Genomic DNA, 18571 nt, shown 5'->3' on the forward strand with positions numbered 1-18571 from the left:
CAGGGGCTTAGGCAAGGGTGTGTGGCGTTGGTTTTAACTGCATTAAAAGTACTTTTGTAAAATCCTGTCTGGCCCCTCAGTGCTCTCTCCATACTTGGCCCAGGAACCTCTGCACTCTGGGATAATAAACTCTGGCCATAGGGGATTCCTCACCTGCTGAGGTCTCAATAACTGCGCAAGGTGTTTGGGAAAGGACAATGGCCTGGGTCCCACCACTAACCAGCTGTGTGACACATACAGTTAACCTCTCTGGGCCCCAGTTTACAGTCTGAAAGGGGATAATGAGAGTTCCAACCTTATGAAGGTGTTGCGAGAGTTAAACGAGATAATGAAATGGGCAAAAAGCTTTGCCCAGTACTGCCACTCAAGTGTTCAGTAAGTGGTCGCCAAAAATAAAAAACTTACATTTTGACTCTGGTGGCACTTCTTCTGGTTATCTTCCCCTCTTTTCACACTTCTTCTCAGGTTAGGGGACTCCAGGGCAGGAGCTGGAGAAGATTCTCTAGAAACTAGTAGGATCTGGGTGACTTCCTTGACTCAAATCACCCCATATTCTATCTCTGAAAAGCCAGCAGTATTCCAGGAGCTTACAACAATTGCAACCAGAAAGTTCTTCTTCTGGGTTAAGTTAATCCCTCTATCTGGCTGAAGTTTTGGCCTGTTTTTGTTTTTCCATTGCTCATGAGATACAAACCCCTGAGCTGATTACAATTTCCTGCTAACTATCTAGTCTGGCTTTATCAGCCATTTGGGGCATGTGTGCTGATGAAAGCAGCTCATGAAAAATACAGAAAACAAAACACACCCCAGCCATAACCCTGGCTCACCTGCAGGGGTGTGGATTGGCAGAGTGGACCCCAGCAATCCACTGAAGTGCTCTGTGCCTCAATTGCCTCATCTTTAAAATGGGGGTGTTGGCCGGGCATGGTGGCTCACACCTATAATCCCAGCACTTTGGGAGGCTGAGGCGGGTGGATCACCTGAGGTCAGGAGTTCGAGACCAGCCTGGCCAATGTGGTGAAACCCCATCTTTAGTAAAAATACAAAAATTAGCCAGGCGTGGTGGTGGGCATCTGTAATCCCAGCTACTCAAGAGACTGAGGCAGGAGAATCGCTTGAACTCAGGAGGCGGAGGTTGCAGTGAGCCGAGATTGCACTGCTGCACTCTAGCCTGGGCGACGGAATGAGATTCTGTCTTAAATAAATAAATAAATAAATAAATAAAATAAAACGGGGATGTCATCCCTGTGGACCTTCTGAAAGCTCCTCTGTCCAAGGATGGCCTATTTTTCCATGGCCAACATTCCTTATGATGTTTAGGGAACATTCAAGGGAAGCAAGGTCAGAAATTTATGCTTAAATCCCTAGTCCTCTATGGTCCTGATGAAACCACCCCATCCCCTCATCAAAGACTCAGCTGCACTCCAGAATTCATCTCTGACTTTAATGGCTTAAGCAAGAACATGGTTTCCGTGGCTCCCCCTGGACTGAATGCTGGAGGATATATACTTCACAGTCTGAGGCCTGGTCCCAGGAGCTGGCAATCTAACAGGATGGCAAGTGGTTTTGAAACATATGGATTTTCAGGATGGAAGTTTGATTCTTCGGATTGTGACTCATCCGTGGAAAATAAACGGTTTAGCACCTAAATCTGTATATTCCCATCAGTGGCTTGGCTGACTCAGTTGTAAATAGGGTACCCTCCATCTGTCTCCCACCCATATGCTCCACTGTCCCCAGGCCCTCAGTGCCTGAGCCCTAGGGGGATTCGAGTTGGCTGCTGGATTCATTTCCTGCAAGCAGGCCTGCAAGGTGACCTGTCTCTCTAAGATGGAGAGCTGGAGAACTGGCCTGTAACTGCAAACTTAAACTCCCTTGGCTCTGGGGAATGTAAAGGGTGTGGTAAGGGTGCACCTGTGGCCAGGTGAACCTGAGAGTGAGTCCATACACAACACACACACTCACAGCTCCCTTCCCTCCACCACACACACACACAAACTAATGACTAACAACCTAAGAAGGGAAAAATGAATGGGGAATGGGCCACAGGGGGCTCTGGCCTCAGTCCATGAGGTGTGTCCGTCCGCTATGCCGAGGATCCAGTGCACAGAGGGTCAGAACATGAGTTAGGAGGGCCGGTCCACTCCGAATCGGAGGGTGAACTCTTCAGCATTCTTTCTGAACAGCTCCGGATTCTGTGTCAGCAGGTCAGCGAGGTCCATCCGCAGGGGCTCCCTGATATTCGGTCTATTCACCAGCACATTGAGGGCCTCCAGGACTGGGGAGAGACAGGCCAGATCAGGACATCAGGGCAGACAGAAGGGAGTCATGGCTGCCCGCTCCCAATGTCCTGACACTCCACACCCACTCCTTGGGGGAAAGGTTACATCGCTTAGGATTACTCTACGACCAGATCAAACGCCCCGCTCATTCTTGGTTGGTGACACCTAAGGCCTTGACTGATTACATCAGTGGTTTTCAAACAACTACATTCCATGGCTTCAGAGAAGCTCCTCATCACGGGGACCACTGAGATAAGTGAGGTTTCTGGGTCTTATCCCCATTTCAACAAAAACTGCTCTGTTTTCCTCCATTATATTGGTAGTCCAAATAAACTTTTCCTTGGGCAAAAGGGGTCTAAGGCTAAAGACTGAAAACCACCACTGCCCCTGGCTCTTCATCTTTCACAGATGCCTTTGGGAACCTAGTGAAGGCAGCAGCCCATCTCCCGAGACAGATGTGCACATCCACATGCAAAACAGACAGTTCCCAGACCCCCTGAAGCTCATCCAAGGACCACTCCTCTCCCTGCTCCCACTCCCACCAACCTAAGGACTTTCGTTTCCTGAGTTAAAAACTCCTGAGCTGGTCCAGGTGGAGGATTGCACACTGATTCAGCCACAGGCTCTAGAGCTGTGTTGTTCAATATGGTAGCCATTAGCCACATGCAGGCATCTAAATTTAAATGAATTAAAATCAGGCTGGGCATGGTGGCTCACGCCTGTAATCCCACCACTTTGGGAGGCCAAGATGGGTGGATGGCTTGAACTCACGAGTTTGAGACCAGCCTGGGCAATATGGCAAAACCTGGTCTCTACAAAGCATGCAAAAATTAGCCAGGTATAGTGGCATGCTCCTGTAGTCCCAGTTACTTGGGAGGCTGAGGTGGGAGGATGGCTTGAGCCCAGGAGGTGGAGGTTGCAGTGAGCCAAGATTGCACCACTGAACTAACTGCCTGGGCAATAGAGACAGACCGTGTCTCAATAGAAAAAACAAAAAAGATTAAAAGTAAGTACAATTAAGAATTGAGTTCTGGCCAGGCGCAGTGACTCACACCTGTAATCCCAGCACTCTGGGAGGCCGAGGCAGGCGGATCGCCTGAGGTCAGGAGTTCGAGACCAGCCTGCCTAACATGGCAAAACCCCTCTCTATTAAAAATACAAAATAGCTGGGTGTGGTGTCATACGCCTGTAATTCCAGCTATTCAAGAAGCTGAGGCCGGAGAATCGCTTGAACCTGGGAGGTGGAGGTTGCAGTGAGCCAAGATCGCGCCACTGCACTCCAGCCTAGGCGACAGAGCGAGACTCTGTCTTAAAAAAGAAAAAGAATTGAGTTCCTCAGTTGCAACAGCCACATGTGGCTTGCGAGTCAGCCAAGTGCTGCCGTTTGTCATCTGTATGACCTTAGGCAACCACTTCACCTCTCATATGCCTCAGATGTCCGGGTCTACTAAACAAGGCTAATAACAACACTACCTCACGGGCTTGTGGAGGAAATAAAAATGAAGTCGGCATGTGATGTTTTTAGCACAGTGCCGAAAGTGCTCAGTCAAGTGACAGGTATTATCATTATGAGGCCAGTTCCCTCCACTGTCATTTAGGACACTGAGTCCCAGAAAGGAACGAAAACTTGCCCAAAGTCCACAGAGGGAACAGCGGGCTTTCTTTTCCCGAGCCCTTCCCTGTGCAGCCAAGCTGCCTCTCCCATGAACCGCAGCAACGTTCCTCTGTCACAACTGCACAGGTATAAGAAGAGAGGCAGGAGGAGGTCAGTCTGTCCAGGAAGCATCCCTTCTATCTCATAGTAAGTTCAGCCAAGACTCACAATTTTTATCTCCTCTCTTTGGGGCTTTTCAAGCTCAGAATAAGCTGTGAACCCCCTCTCCAGTAATCTCTACCCAGTATCAGTCCCTTCTCCAGGCAAAGCCCAGCCCCACCTTGGCAAGTCTTGGTGCAAGGCTTCCAGTTCTCACTGCTGATGATGGGCAGGCAAATCTGTCCGTTCTCGTCCACGTTGGGGTGGTAGATCTTGGTTGTGAATTTGATCATGGGAGGCTTGAACGGATACTCTGGCGGGAAGCTGATGCGCAGGTTGAAGGCTTTCAGGTGGTAGGGAGGTTGGTCCTGTGCAGAGAGAAAAAGGGTCAAGCTCCAGTCTGGTTTTCCTCCCTTCCTGCCCCAATCCGAGGGTCCTAGGCATCCTCTGCTTCACTCCCAGGAGGAATCATGAGCCAGGACACACACAGCACCTGCATTCATTTGACAATTGAGTCATGGATTAGTGAAAATGTGAAATCACCAAAGGGCACTGGCCTGGGAGGCAGAGAAGTCTGATCCTGGCTTTTGCTGTGTGACCACGGGTGAGCCACTTCCCACCTCTAGGCCTCAGTTTCCTCATTTGAAAAGTGGATAAAGATGGACTAGATGAGCTCTAAGGACCATCTCAGCTTTCAAGACTTTCTGAGATTATGGAAGAAAAGGATGGAACATCCTTTCTTAAAACATTAGAATGGGGGTGAGGAAATGGAGAAAATGAGGAAATCCTAAGAACTCAGGAGCTTAGGAAAATAAAATGGTGCAGCTGTGATGGAAAACAGTATGGCCATTTCTCAAAAGATTAGACGCAGAATTACCATATGATCCAGCAGTTCTACTTCTGGGTAGACACCCAAAGAACTGAAAGCAAACAGGTATTTGTATACCAATGTTTCTAGCAGCCAAAAGGTGAAAGCAAACCAAGTGTCTATCAATGGATCAATCAACAAAACGTGGCATATACACACAATGGAGTATTATTTAGCCTTAAAAGGAATGAAATTCTGATATATGCTACAACATGGATGAACCTTGAAGACACTATGCTACAGGAAATAAGCTAGACAAGAAAAGGACAGATTTGCAAGATACCACTTATGTGCAGTACCCAGAATAGTCAAATTCATAGAAACAAAATACAAAAGTGGTCACCAGGTGCTGGGGAAAGAAAGGAATGGGGAGTTACTGAAGGGGTACAGAGTTTCAGTACAGGTAGACAAAAAGTTCTAGAGATGAACGGTGGTGATGGTTGTGCAACAATGTGTGTTTGTTTGTTTACTGAAGCAGGGTCTCGCTCTGTCACCCAGGCTGGAGTGCACTGGCATTATCATTGCTCACTGTAATCTCAAACTTCTGGGCTCAAGTGATCCTCCCACCTCAGCCTCCTGAGTAGCTGGTACTACAGGGGCCCACCACCATACCTGGCTAATTAAAAAATTTTTTTTGATAGGGTCTCACTATGTTGCCAGGGCTGGTCTTGAACTCCTGGCCTTGAGCAATCCTTTTGCTCTGGCCTCCAGATTACTGGGATTACAAGCGTGAGCCACCATGCCCAGCTGTAATCCTATTTAATCCTATTTAATGACACTGAACTATATACTTAAAAATGGTTAAGATAGTAAATTTTGTTATGTGTATTTTACTATGATTAAAAACAAACAAACTCAGGGGCTGGAGTGACCTAGGGGTTGGGAGCTGCAAGGAGCCAGCAGAAGACCCTCTAGACTTTGAGCCACCTGAACACTTTTCTGAGCACCTGTCTGTGCTGTCCTGTGCTAAGGGCTTGACATGCATTAGCCTGTGCAACAGAGTATGGGGGTCACACAGACTCCGGAGCCACCCTGCCTGGGTGTGATTCAACTCTGACACTCACTAGCCATGTGATCTAACTAGGTCAGGCGCGGTGGCTCACGTTTGTAATCCCAGCACTTGGAGCCACCCTGCCTGGGTGTGATTCGGCTCTGACACTCACTAGCCATGTGATCTAACTAGGCCGGGCACGGTGGCACACGTTTGTAATCCCAGCACTTTGGGAGTCCAAAGTGGGCAGATCATCTGAGGTTGGGAGTTCAAGACAAACCTGACCAACATGGAGAAACCCTGTCTCTATTAAAAATGCAAAATTAGCCGGGCATGGTGGCGCATGCCTGTAATATCCGCTACACGGGAGGCTGAGGCAAGAACCGAGAGGCAGAAGTTGAACCTGGGAGGCTGACGTTGTGGTAAGCAGAGATCACACCCTTGCACTCCAGCCTGGGCAACAAGAGCAAAACTCCATCTCAAAAAAAAAAAAAAAGAGAGATGGAGTAAAAAAAAGTAGGAAGATAAAGAAAATATCTCATTTTTTATGGTCTCAGTAAGGAGAAAAGGCTGCACCTATCAGTCAGAGAAGGCCAGCGGCTGAGGCCTCAGAGCAGGATGGGAGGGTGCTGTGGTTGGATGTTTGTCTCCTCAAATCGCAGGTTGAAATTTGATCCCCAAGACCTACGTGGCGGTGGCTCGCGCCTGTAATCCTAGCACTTTGGGAGGCTGAGGCAGATGGATTGCCTGGGCTCAGGAGTTTGAGATCAGCCTAGGCAACATGATGAAACCCTGCCTCCACTAAAATACAAAAAAGTAGCTGGGCGTGGTAGCGTGCGCCTGTAGTCCCAGCTACTCAGGAGGTTGAGGCATGAGAATTGCTTGAATCCGGGAGGCAGAGGTTGCAGTGAGTCTTGCTCTGCACTCCAGAGTGAGACTCTGTCACCAAAAAAAAAAAAAGGAAAGAAAAGAAAAGAATTTGATCCCCAATGTTGGAGGTGGGGCCTACCAGGAGGCGTATGGGTCCTGGGGGCAGACCTCCCACGAATGGCTCCGTGCCAACCTCACAGTCATAAGAGAGTTCTTACTCTATTACTTACTGAAAAAGCTGGTTGTTTAGAAGATCCTGGCACCTGCTCACTCTCTCTCTCTTTCACTTCTTCTCTTGCATGTGATCTGTACACGTGGCTCCCCTTTGCCTTCCACCATGAGAGGAAGCTTCCTGAGGCCTCATCAGAAGGAGATGCTGGTGCCATGCTTCTTTTTTTTTTTTTTTTTTTGAGATGGAGTTTCACTTTGTTGCCCAGGCTGGAGTGCAATGGCGTGATCTCGGCTCACCACAACCTCTGCCTCCTAGGTTCAAGCGATTCTCCTGCCTCAGCCTCCCAACTAGTTGGGATTATAGGCATGCGCCACCACACCCAGCTAATTTTGTATTTTTAGTAGAGACAGGGTTTCTCCATGTTGGTCAGGCTGGTCTTGAACTTCTGACCTCAGGTGATCCGCCCTCCTCGGCCTCCCAAAGAGATGGGATTATAGACGTGAGCCACTACGCCCAGCGCCATGCTTCTTGTACAGCCTGCAGAAGCTTGAGCCAAATTAACCTCTTTTCTTTATATATTACTCAGCCTCGGGTATTCCTTTACAGCAACACTAATGGACTAAGACAGGGGTATCAGTGTGTCCTGCCTGAAGGGGCTTCTTTCTGGGCTTCGTAGGACTTAACAGAGGAAGGAGGTAGCAGAGTCATGGAGCTGAGAGCTCCGGGGACCTGTCCCAGCTCTGCCTCGGGCTTGCTGTATGACTGAGCTTTCTCTGAGGATCAGTTTCCTCGTTTGTAAAATGGAGAAGCTGGACCAGAGGATTCCATGCTGTATCTTACAGTCAGTTGAGAAAGTCCCACTACCTTCTAAGTTCTAGGTTAAATAAAGTATTTTGCTACTTTATTTTGTTTTGTTTTTTTGAGACAGAGTTTTGCTCTTGTCATCCAGGCTGGAGTGCGATGGCCCAATCTCAGCTCACTACAACCTCCAACTCCCGGGTTCAAGTGATTCTCGTGCCTCAGCCTCCTCAGTAGCTGGGATTATAGGTGCCCACAACCATGCCCAGCTAATTTTTGTATTTTTACTAGAGACAGGGTTTCACCATGTTGGCCAGGCTGGTCTCAAACTTCTGACCTCCAGTGATCCACCCACCTCAGCCTCTCAAAGTGCTGGGATTACAGGTGTAAGCCACCGTGCTCGGCCTGCTACTTTTTAAAAAATTTTGAAAACTATTCATTTTTAATGGAGTGGTTAAAAGAGAAGACCCTGGAGTCCGCTGAATTCCACTCCTGCCACCTTATTCTGAGTGACCCCAGACCAGTTACTTAACCTCCTTGGTTTCCATCTCTGCAATTTTAAGACGAAGACAACCTTCCTCACTGGATGGTTGAGAGGATTCAATATGACCTCATATGTCATGTGCTTAAAACAGCACTTGGTCCACAGGAAACTCTCAAGGAATGAGAATTTTACTATTAGCTTCGAAAGACTCATCGAGCTGAATCCTTCCATGACCAAGATGTGACAAGTGGGGCCACTTTGGTGAACACATAAACTGAGACTGAGCCTTTGAGGAGGAATTTGTGTGCTATTCCAAAAGACCTTTCCTGGTTCTCCTTCCTCTGCCAGTCAACCATCCCCTCCTTTACGGCCTCACCAGGCACCTTCAGGCCCCCTTAGCTGATGACTTACATCAAGCTTTGGTCCCCCAGCTCTGGGATTCCTCCCAAGTATCATGTTTCTTCAGGACTCCTATATGGCTGGAAGGTCTGTGGCCAGTTCCTGGGGCACACTTAACCACCTTGGTCTTGCCAACTATTGAGGTCCTCTGATTTCATAGTACTCTGCCAAACGAGACATTCCCTAGGTTTTCCTATCACCCCTGCTTTCATCATCTCAAAGTTGGTCTCCTTGGAGATATAATCAGTCCCTGGAGCTCCTTTGAGCATCTTCTCCCGGCACCTGAGGCCTAGAACAGGTGTCCTCACTCTAAGCCAGGTAAGTGGATCGTTTCAACACAGTAACCCAAGGGACTTGACAGAGGTTCCCAGGTTGACCTGACTCAGGCCTTTCTCTACTTTTCTGGACTATAGGTCAGTTTAAAGAGAAGACGACACAACCTAGGCCACTGCATTGTCAATAAAAAGTAAATCCTGCCGGGTGTGGTGGCTCCACCTGTAATCCCAGCACTTTGGGAGGCCGAGGTGGGCAGATCACTTGAGGCCAGGAGTTTGAGACCAGCCTGGCCAACATGGCAAAATCCTGTCTCCACTAAAAATACAAAAATTAGCCAGGCATAGTGGCACGTGCCTGTAGTCGCAGCTACTCAGGAGGCTGAGGCAGGAGAATCGCTTGAACCCCAGAGTGGAGGTTGCAGGAAACGAACATCGTATCACTGCACTCCAGCCTGGGTGACACAGTAAGACTCCGTCTCAAAAAAAAAAAAAAAAGTCCAAATCCTAAATGATAAGATGAATTGTTCCTTTGATATTCCAAAGAGCTTTGACTAACAAAAAGTTCAATGTCTTAAATTTTATTTCCAAGTAATGAAAAGTGTAGATTAATTTCTCAAAGTATCTTTAGTCACTAATAATCGGATGAAAAAAAGAGAGATCTTGCACTCTGAAAACTATTTTGGAATACTGCTTTCAGAGAGACTTTATCAAGAAAATACCAAATAATAAACAGAGAAAAATAAGAACAGTAGAAATGAGCTATTTGTGTTTTCATATGTAACAATTTTCTGAAATAAGACTACAGAAAAACAAAATACAATTTAGGTTTGCGGGAGCAAATTCTACCAACTGTGAGAGCCTGAAAGTTTATCCCTATCCCTTGACAAAGGTCCAAGAAATCTTTATTTCTTCTTCTTTTTGATGCTGTTTGTCTCCTGAAGTTCTGTGGTGGGCTTGGTGGCTACTGGTTTAAGGAAGGGGTCTCCTACTGAGTCAAAAGTCCTTTGGCATCTTTATCAGAAGATGAACCTCAGAAGTATCTGGATCTCAGAAGCAATCAATTCAGAGAAAAGCCCCCTCCAGCAATGATAACCTCCAGTAAAAGGATCTCAAGCAGGGAAAATTCTTGCCTAGTCCTAACCCTCCCTGCCCATGTCCCTGGCCTAAGTTGGCCCCAATCCAAAGCCATGGTCCCCATGGATACTCACGGGTAGGAGGAGAGCATGCCACACCAGGACATTGGCATCATCGCTGGACAGGTTCCGCAGGTACGGGGGAGGCTTCTTCTGAAGATCCTCCAGCTCCTGCAGGGGACACAAGTGAGTGGGCAGTTGGCCTAGTCCTCCTTCTTTCAGCTCCCTCCCCCTGCCCCAGCAGCAAGCTGCCCCAAGTTCAAAACTGGCCATCTTAGGGGCAGAAGCCGGTAAAGTCAGAGCCTACATTTACTGAGCACTTAGTATGTATCAGGCATGGTGCTGGTGCTTTTTCTTTTTTCTTTTTTTTTTTGAGACAGAGTCTCGCTCTGTTGCCCAGGCTGGAATGCAGTGGCGCAATCTCGGTTCCCTGCAAGCTCCGCCTCCTGGGTTCACGCCATTCTCCTGCCTCAGCCTCCTGAGTAGCTGGGACTACAGACGCCCGCCACCACGCCCCGCTAATTTTTTGTATTTTTAGTAGAGACGGGGTTTCACCGTGTTATCCAGGATGGTCTTGATCTCCTGACCTCGCGATCTGCCCGCCTCAGCCTCCCAAAGTGCTGGGATTACAGACGTGAGCCACCGCGCCCAGCCGGTGCTGGTGCTTTAAGTGAATTTTCTGACTGTGGCCTCACCACAACTCTGGTACACCTAGGTACTAGGTGCAGGGAAAAATAGATCACTTCTCCCAGATATTAAAACTTGGGAGTAAGTGCTCTTAGGAGGCTTTTCTCCTGAAAGCAGGGTACTTAACCTCTGCTCTCTAGCCTTCTTCCTAGAAAGTCACTAGGTTCTAATTCCCTTCCTCTCTTCCTTTCTTCCTTCCATAAGCATCGACTGAGCATCTACAGCAAAGACATGACCCCACCGCTTCAAACTCTGCCAGATCAGGGCTGGAGAAGGGAAATGACTCCAGAAGACCATAGCAGAGAAGAACTCTACACACCAAGTGGGGAAACAAGGGGGCAAGGAGTGACTCATCTTCCCAAAACTGTGGCCCAAACACCTGAATATCCCTTTTGAATTCTCCCAACAGCCATTACTGAGCATCTTCTACTGACATTTAACTGAGACAGGACCCAGTCCTCAAGAATTTCAATAGAGTAATGGACGAAACATGGATGTGATTATGTGAATGTGTATGGATATCCAGTAGGGAAGGAGATGAGAGGGGAGAAGGAAGGCTTCACAGAGGGTGCACTCTGTGAGCTGGGCCATGCAGAATGAACAGGAATCCATAAAGCAGAGAAGGGGAGAAGCACCAGGGCAGAGGGCCCAGATGGGGCATGTAAGTACAGTATGTCCTGCAGAAGGTTAATAGGTAGTACAGGAAAAGAGTTCCAAGGTCAAGTACATTTGGGAAATCTCAGCTAAAGAGGTTTCTTCACTGGAGAACTTCCCACAGCCTTTAATATGCTATTGTGTATGGTGATTGACCAAGCTGTGGGCCCACGGCATGCAGTACTTCTCAAATGTATTTGACAAAGGAATGCTGCCCCTCTTTTAGGGTCCATCTTGTGGGACTACAGGCCTTTTCTTGTTGGGGAAGATAAAAAGACACTCAAGGGCAGGTCACATTTCTCTGGAACAATGAATTGGTACAAACCAGTGGTTCTCAACCAGGGGCGATTTTACCCAGCCAGGGACATCCGGTAATATCCGGGAACATTGTTCCATTGTCATAAATCGGGAGAGTGGATAGAGGCCAGAGATGCTGATAAACATCCTAACAAAGAATTATCTGGCCGAACAAGAGGGGAGACCGCTGCCCTGCAGGGTGAGTCTCAGGCCTGGTCACATTCACCACAAGCTGACTGAAGGGCCTTTGGGCCTTAGGCGAACATCAGCAGTAGTACCCTGGCAGTACTCCTCATAGACCCGTGGTGGTGGTGGACAAGGGGAGAGACTCCTATATCTGGGGAAAAGGGAGGGAAGAGTGGGAAGGACTGTGTCCTGTGGTTTCAGTGCCAGCTTAGCTGCAGTAGCACAGAGCACTAGAGAGATTTCTAAGGTTTCTGACTCCAGGCCCTGGCCCATGGACAGCAACTGTGGACCTCTCTGGGGCCCAGCAGTGAACTAACCACCCTAAAGGGAAGAACACAAGCCTGGCTGGCTTCACCACCTGCTGATTGCAGAGCCCTAGGGCCTTGAGCGAACGTAGGGCATAGCCAGGTAGTGATTACAGCGGGCCTTGAGCAAAACCCAGTCTTGTGCTGGCTTCAGGCCTGACCCAGTGCAGTCCCAATTCTGGTGACCATGGGGATGCTTGTGTCACACCTCACCCAGCTCCAGGGAGCTCAGCACGGAGAGTAAGACTCCATTTGTTTGGGAGAAAGTAAGGGAAGAAAATGGGAGTCTCTACCTGGTAATCCAGAGAATTCTTCCTGATGTTATCCAAAACCACAAAGGTAGTAACCTCTAAGAGTCTGCAAGAACTACAGTGTTACTAGGCTTGGAGTGCCCCCTTATGTAGACATGGCTGCAGTGACCAAAACTTAGATCACAACAGCCAAGCCCCTTCCAATACCTCGAAAGCCTTCCCAAGAAGGATGAGTACAAACAAGCCCAGCCTACAAAGACTATAATAAATACCTAACTCCTTAGTGCCCAGACACCAACAAACATCCACAAGCTTCAAGACGATCCAGGAAAACATAGCCTCACCAAACGAACTAAATAAGGCACACGGGGCCAATTCCAGAGAAACAGAGATATGTGACCTTTCAGACAGAGAAATCAAAATAGCTGTTTTGAGAAAACTCAAAGAAATTCAATATTTCCTCCACAGAGAAGGAATTCAGAATCCCATCAACAAATTTAACAAATAAATTGAAATAATTAAAAAGAATCAAGCAGAAATTCCGGAGTCGAAAAATGCAATTGAGGCCGGGTGCAGTGGCTCAGGCCTGTAATCCCAGCACTTTGGGAGGCCGAGGCAGTCAGATCACCTGAGGTTAGGAGTGCAAGACCAGCCTGGCCAACGTGGTGAGGCCCTGTTTCTATAAAAATACAAAAATTAGCTGGGCATGGTGGTGCAGGCCTGTAATCCCAGCTACTTGGGAGGCTCAGGCAGGAGAATTGGAGAGGCAGAGGTTGCAGTGAGCCGAGAGCATGCCATTGCACTCCAGCCTGGGCAACAAGAGTGGAACTCTGTCTCAAAAAAAAAAAAAAAAGAAAGAAAGAAAAAAATGCAATTAACATACTGAAACGCATCAGTCTTTTAACAGCAGAATTGATCAAGCAGAAGAACTAGAGTGTTTAAAGACAGGGTATTTGAAAATACAGTCAGATGAAGCAAAAGAATAAAAGAATAAACAAAGACTTTGGGAGGCCGAGGCGGGTGGATCATGAGATCAGGAGATCGAGACCATCCTGGCTAACATGGTGAAACCTCATCTCTACTAAAAATACAAAAAAAAAAAAAAAAAATTAGCCGGGCGTGGTGGTGGGCGCCTGTAGTCCCAGCTACTCAGGAGGTTGAGGCAGGAGAATGGTATGAACCCAGGAGGCAGAGCTTGCAGTGAGCCAAGATTGTGCCACTGCACTCCATCCTGGGCAACAGAGCGAGACTCCGTCTCAAAAATAAAAAAAAAGAATAAACAAAGAATGAAGTATGCCTACAGGATCTAGACAATGGCCTCAAAAGGGCAAATCTAAGAGTTACTGGCCTTAAATAGGAGGTAGGGAGAGAGACAGGGCTAGAAAGTTTATTCAAACGGATAGTAGCAGAGAATTTCCCAAATCTAGAGAAAGATATCAATATCCAAACATGAGAAGGTTATAGAACACCAAGCAGACTTAACCCAAAGAAGACTACCTCAAGGCATTTAATAATCAATCTCCCAGATGTCAGGGATTAAAGAAAGGGTCCTAACAGCAGCAAGAGAAAATAAACACATAACATACAATGGAGCTCCAATATGTCCAGCAGCGACTTTTCAGTGGAAATCTTACAGGCCAAGAGAGAGTGGCATGACATATTTAAATGAAATACAGCTGAGGGAAAAAAATATTTTACCCTAGAATAGTATATCCAGTGAAAATATCCTTCAAACATGAAGGAGAAATAAAGACTTTCCCAGACAAACAAAAGCTGAGAGATACCATCAACACCAGACCTGTCCTACAAGAAATGCTAAAAAGGAGTTCTTCAATCAGAAATTTAAAAAAATTTTAATGAGCAATAAAAAATCATCTGGGCTGGGCATGGTGGCTCACGCCTGTAATCCCAGCACTTTGGGAGGCCAAAGCCGGTGGATCACCTGAGGTCAGGAGTTCGAGACCAGCCTGGCTAACATGGTGAAACCACATCTCTACTAAAAATACAAAAATTAGCTGGGCGTGGTGGCAGGTGCCTGTAACCCCAGCTACTCGGGAGGCTGAGGTAAGAGAATCACTTGACCCCAGGAGGCGGAGGTTGCAGTGAGCTGAGATCGAGCCATTGCTCTCCAGCCTGGGCAACAAGAGCGAAACTCCGTCTCAAAAAAAAAAAAGAAAGAAAAACACAGATTAGTATAACACTGTATTTATGGTGTATACACTACTCATATCTTAAGTAGAAAGAGGAAAAGATGACCAATTAAATATAATAACTACAACAATTTTTCAAGAGGTGTAGACAGTACAATAAGAAAGAAATAGAAATGGCCGGGCACAGTGGCTCATGTAATCCCAGCACTTTGGGAGGCTGAGGTGGGTGGATCACCTGAGGTCAGGAGTTCGAGACTAGCCTGACCAACATGGAGAAACCCCGTCTCTACTAAAAATACAACATTAGCCAGGCGTGATGGTGCCTGCCTGTGATCCCAGCTACTCAGGAGGCTGAGGCAGGAGAATCACTTGAACCTGGGAGGCGGAGGTTGCGGTGAGCTGAGATGGCACCATTGCACTCCAGCCTGGGCAACAAGAGTGAAACTCCATCTTAAGGAAGGAAGGAAGGAAAGAAAGGGAGAGAGAGAAAGAAAGAAGGAAAGAAATAGAAACAACAAAAAGTTAGTAAGCGGAAAGACGAAGTTAAAGTATACAGTTTGTATTAGTTGCTTTTTTTGTTTTTTTTTTTTTGAGACAATGTCTTACTCTGTCACCCAGATTGGAGTCCAGTGGCACAATCACAGCTCACTGCAGCCTCAACCTCCCGGGCTCAGGTGATCCTGCTACCTCAGCCTCCCAAGTAGCTAGGACTACAGCAGTGTGCTACCATGCCCGGCTAATTTTGGTACTTTTTGTAGAGATGGGGTTTGGCTGTGTTACCCAGGCTGGTCTCGAACTCCTAGGCTCAAGCAGTCCGCGAACCTCAGCCTCCCAAAGTGCTGATATTACAGGAGTGGGACACCACGCCTGGCCTTCATTAGTTTTCATTTTGCTTGTTTGTTTATGTAATCAGTGTTAACTTGTCATCAGTTTAAAATAACAGGTTATAAGATATTATTTACAAACCTTGTAGTAACCTCAAATCTAAAAACATACAATGGATACATAACAGTTATGTGACCCAAAATGTCAGCAGTGATGAGGTTGAGAAACTGAAGCTCTCCAAACCCAGTCCACAAGTGGGGAGGGGTCCTTTAACACTGTGGACCATTTGAACTTTCTCTGCCTTACCCCCACCCCCAACATATAATATAAACACATCCCATGCCCCCCTCCTATCTCTCAGCCTATGTTCTATTTCTGTTCAACCAATAAGCTGCTTCTGGTGCCTTCCACCCAGAGCCAATGGCCCTTCATTTATCTTTACCCCAAACTAGAAGCATCTGCACTTGTAAGAGTTTCTCTATTATCTGTGACTCTTTGGCAAGAACAAAGCCCAGGGCTGACCGGAGAAGATCTGGAATAGACATTTTCCAGGTCTTGGAAAGATAAAGACACTTGGACTTTATCTGTTTAGGATGAGTTCTGCCAAAACTTTCCCAAAGCCTGAGGAAGTTGAAACCCAACCTAAAACACACAGTTCTTTCCTACTGCCTACTAGGAAATCACCTGACTCAGAGGAACAGAAAATGAAAGTAGAAAGGCCATTAAGAGAGCCTGCAGGCTGGAGGCCTGTGGACCTGGTTTCATATTCCAGTCCCATTGCTCCTTACTGAAAGACTCTGGACAAGCGAGTTATTTCCTCTGTGCCTCAATTTCCTCATTTGTAAAATGCGGGTATATATTACTTATCTCACAGAACTGCTGTGCGAATTAGATGAAATAACCATGTAAACCGTTTGGCATGTAATGGTTCCAATGCAATAAATTCTGGCTCCCATCTCTCTTCCACTTGGCTGGAAAGACCCTCTGCCTCATTTTGCTGCCAACCTCCAGATTTAGTATCTAGGCCAAGCCTGCTCTGGGCATCCCAGTCTGAGGCCATTTTCTTCTCAGAGGCTGAGGGTAGCAGGCACCCTCTTCCTAGAGCCTGCCCCTCCACCCTGCAGACTGGAAGGGGCACTTCTGAAAGACTTGGGATGCCAGACTCACTTCACCAGGATCACCTTCCTCCCTAATCCATCTCCAAACAGAAGGCTGGGTTTTCCCACCTTCTGGAGGAAACTGCCCCCTCCCCATCCTTCCAGATCTTATTTCAAATTGTGTCCCTGATAGGAATAAAATTCAACAAGGGCCGGATTTGTGTTCATCTCTGCCCGCCCCACCCCCCCCCCCCCCTCCTAGAACAGGGCCAGCACATGTAGGCATTCAACACTTGTAGAACTCACGAACGCAAGCCACCTACTCCAGGAGGCCTTCCAGGTCCACCTCCGCATCTTTTCCTCCAGAGAATACCCAGGGAACTTTGTCCCAAATTCTAATCAGCATTCCGTGTTTCTCAGGACTCTAGTAATACAGGCATCAAATTATGGGATGGGCTATGGGCTTATTCCAAGGCAAGGACTTCATCCTGGTCATCTGTGTTCATAACCCACCACCAGCAGTAGCAGAATGCCTGGCACCAAGATGCCAAGGACTTTTCCTGCACTGGAGATGCACCCAGTTGTTATCACAAGTTTCAGGCAGGAAAAGCGAAATTGAAACCAGTTTTGGGGGAGCCGGCTCATCTTCACCACGCGAACGGCTCAAGCAGAGGCCTCCAAACCCCCAAAACTCCAGCTCTGGCCACTCTTGCAGGCCAGTCCTCCTCTGAGTAGAGGGCGGGGAGGACAGGGATTCAGCCAGCCCTGGTGCCCAGACAAATAAATAAATGTGCTCGGAGAGCCGCGGAGGGGATGGAGGGAGGAGGGAATGCGGGGGGCGAGGGGAGCCAAGAGAAAGGGGTCATCCTATACGCGGTTACCTTCACCACTCGCATGCTCGCCATCATGTCGGGACCGAGTGTGTGGCACCCGTGGCCTCCAGCAGGACCGAGGACCGAGCTCCGATCCGCGACACAGCGCGCCCCGCCCCGCCCCGGGGACCCCACCCCCGGCAGCCCCGCCCACCCCTCCTCCCGCCGTCGCTGCGTGGGCCTCCCCGCACCCGCTCCGGCGAGGCCAGGAGGCCGCCGAAGGACGACCCGCCGGGCAACCGCCCGATCCCCGCGCATTAGGCTCGGACCCGGGACTCACGGTCTTTGTGCGGAGACGGGGGCGGGCCTCGGGGCGCACGGCTTTGCTGATCCCTGCCTCCCGCGGGGTGCGCCGTGCACCGGCGGCGAGAGCTTAGGGGCGCTGGGGGGCGCTCATACGGGTTCCAGTCTTCGCTCCGCCGGCGGCCGCACCGGGAGCTCTCCGGTCTTTGTCAGCCCCCTGCACGCGGCCCCAAATACACACTCGCCCTGAATAAATAAGGGATGCTCGCTGTACAGACGCAGCTCCGTGACAGTTCTCAGCGGCCTCCACTATCGGACTGCCGCCTTGAGCCCCTGCCCCAGCGAGCTTCCGGAGCCGCCGAGCCTGCCGCCTTCCCTCCATGGGCCCAGCGCTCCATCTCCGAAACTGCGTGGGGGATGGCGTAGACCTGTGCCCTCCGAGCACCGCTCGCCGGCAGTCGGGGATCCTTTGTGCTGCCCGGCGTTCGGCGCGGGCTGCAACGTTTCTCCCCGTGGCTTGGGGCAGAGCACCGCAAGGAGGCGCTGTTGGACCCTTTCTCTTTTGCTTTAGGGGTTCGGTCTACCATCATTCAGTCCTTTACTAAGTTTAGTATTTACTAAGTGCCTACTGTATGCTGGTTTGGGAAACAGTTGGTGGGGGAAGCCCCAAGACGGACTCAGGAGCCTCCTTTCCAAGAGAGAGTCTGCTTCCCCTCCCTTACTTTACTACTGGTCCATTACAAGCTGTGGGCCTAATGTGTGCCCCCATGCACAGCTGGAGTCCCCAACCCTCTGTGCAAGGACAGAGTACTTGCAGCCCCTGAGCACCAAGCAGCATCTGGGGAAGATGAGACTTGTTGGGAGGGCCGATCCCCTCCTTCTCACCCTTCCCTACCCCCGTTTAGTCCAGACGAGAAAGGAAATCAGTATATTTTGAGCACCAGTTTGTGATCTCAGTACCTCACAGTTTTTTTGTTTG

At 48.6% G+C, this 18571-nt stretch overlaps 1 protein-coding gene across 2 annotated transcripts; it reads right to left on the minus strand.

Annotated features, from left to right (window-relative positions):
- Positions 1-1430: 1430 nt before the first annotated feature.
- On the minus strand, positions 1431-18062 carry UBE2L6 (ubiquitin conjugating enzyme E2 L6). Of its 2 annotated transcripts, none has more exons than XM_008951835.4 (4): positions 17630-18062; positions 10101-10196; positions 4217-4403; positions 1431-2278 (listed from the first exon to the last, which is right to left on the minus strand). In XM_008951835.4, the coding sequence occupies exons 3-4, from the start codon at positions 4326-4328 to the stop codon at positions 2127-2129; spliced, it is 264 nt and encodes an 87-aa protein (XP_008950083.1). In that variant the 5' UTR covers positions 4329-4403; positions 10101-10196; positions 17630-18062; the 3' UTR covers positions 1431-2126. The 2 variants fall into 2 exon arrangements, with proteins under 2 accessions (XP_008950083.1, XP_003826475.1); XM_003826427.4 differs by lacking the exon at positions 17630-18062 and adding an exon at positions 17359-17485.
- Between the last annotated feature and the right edge of the window lie 509 nt (positions 18063-18571).

Source organism: Pan paniscus, chromosome 9, assembly GCF_029289425.2.
Source record: "Pan paniscus chromosome 9, NHGRI_mPanPan1-v2.0_pri, whole genome shotgun sequence".
Lineage (NCBI taxonomy): Eukaryota > Metazoa > Chordata > Mammalia > Primates > Hominidae > Pan > Pan paniscus.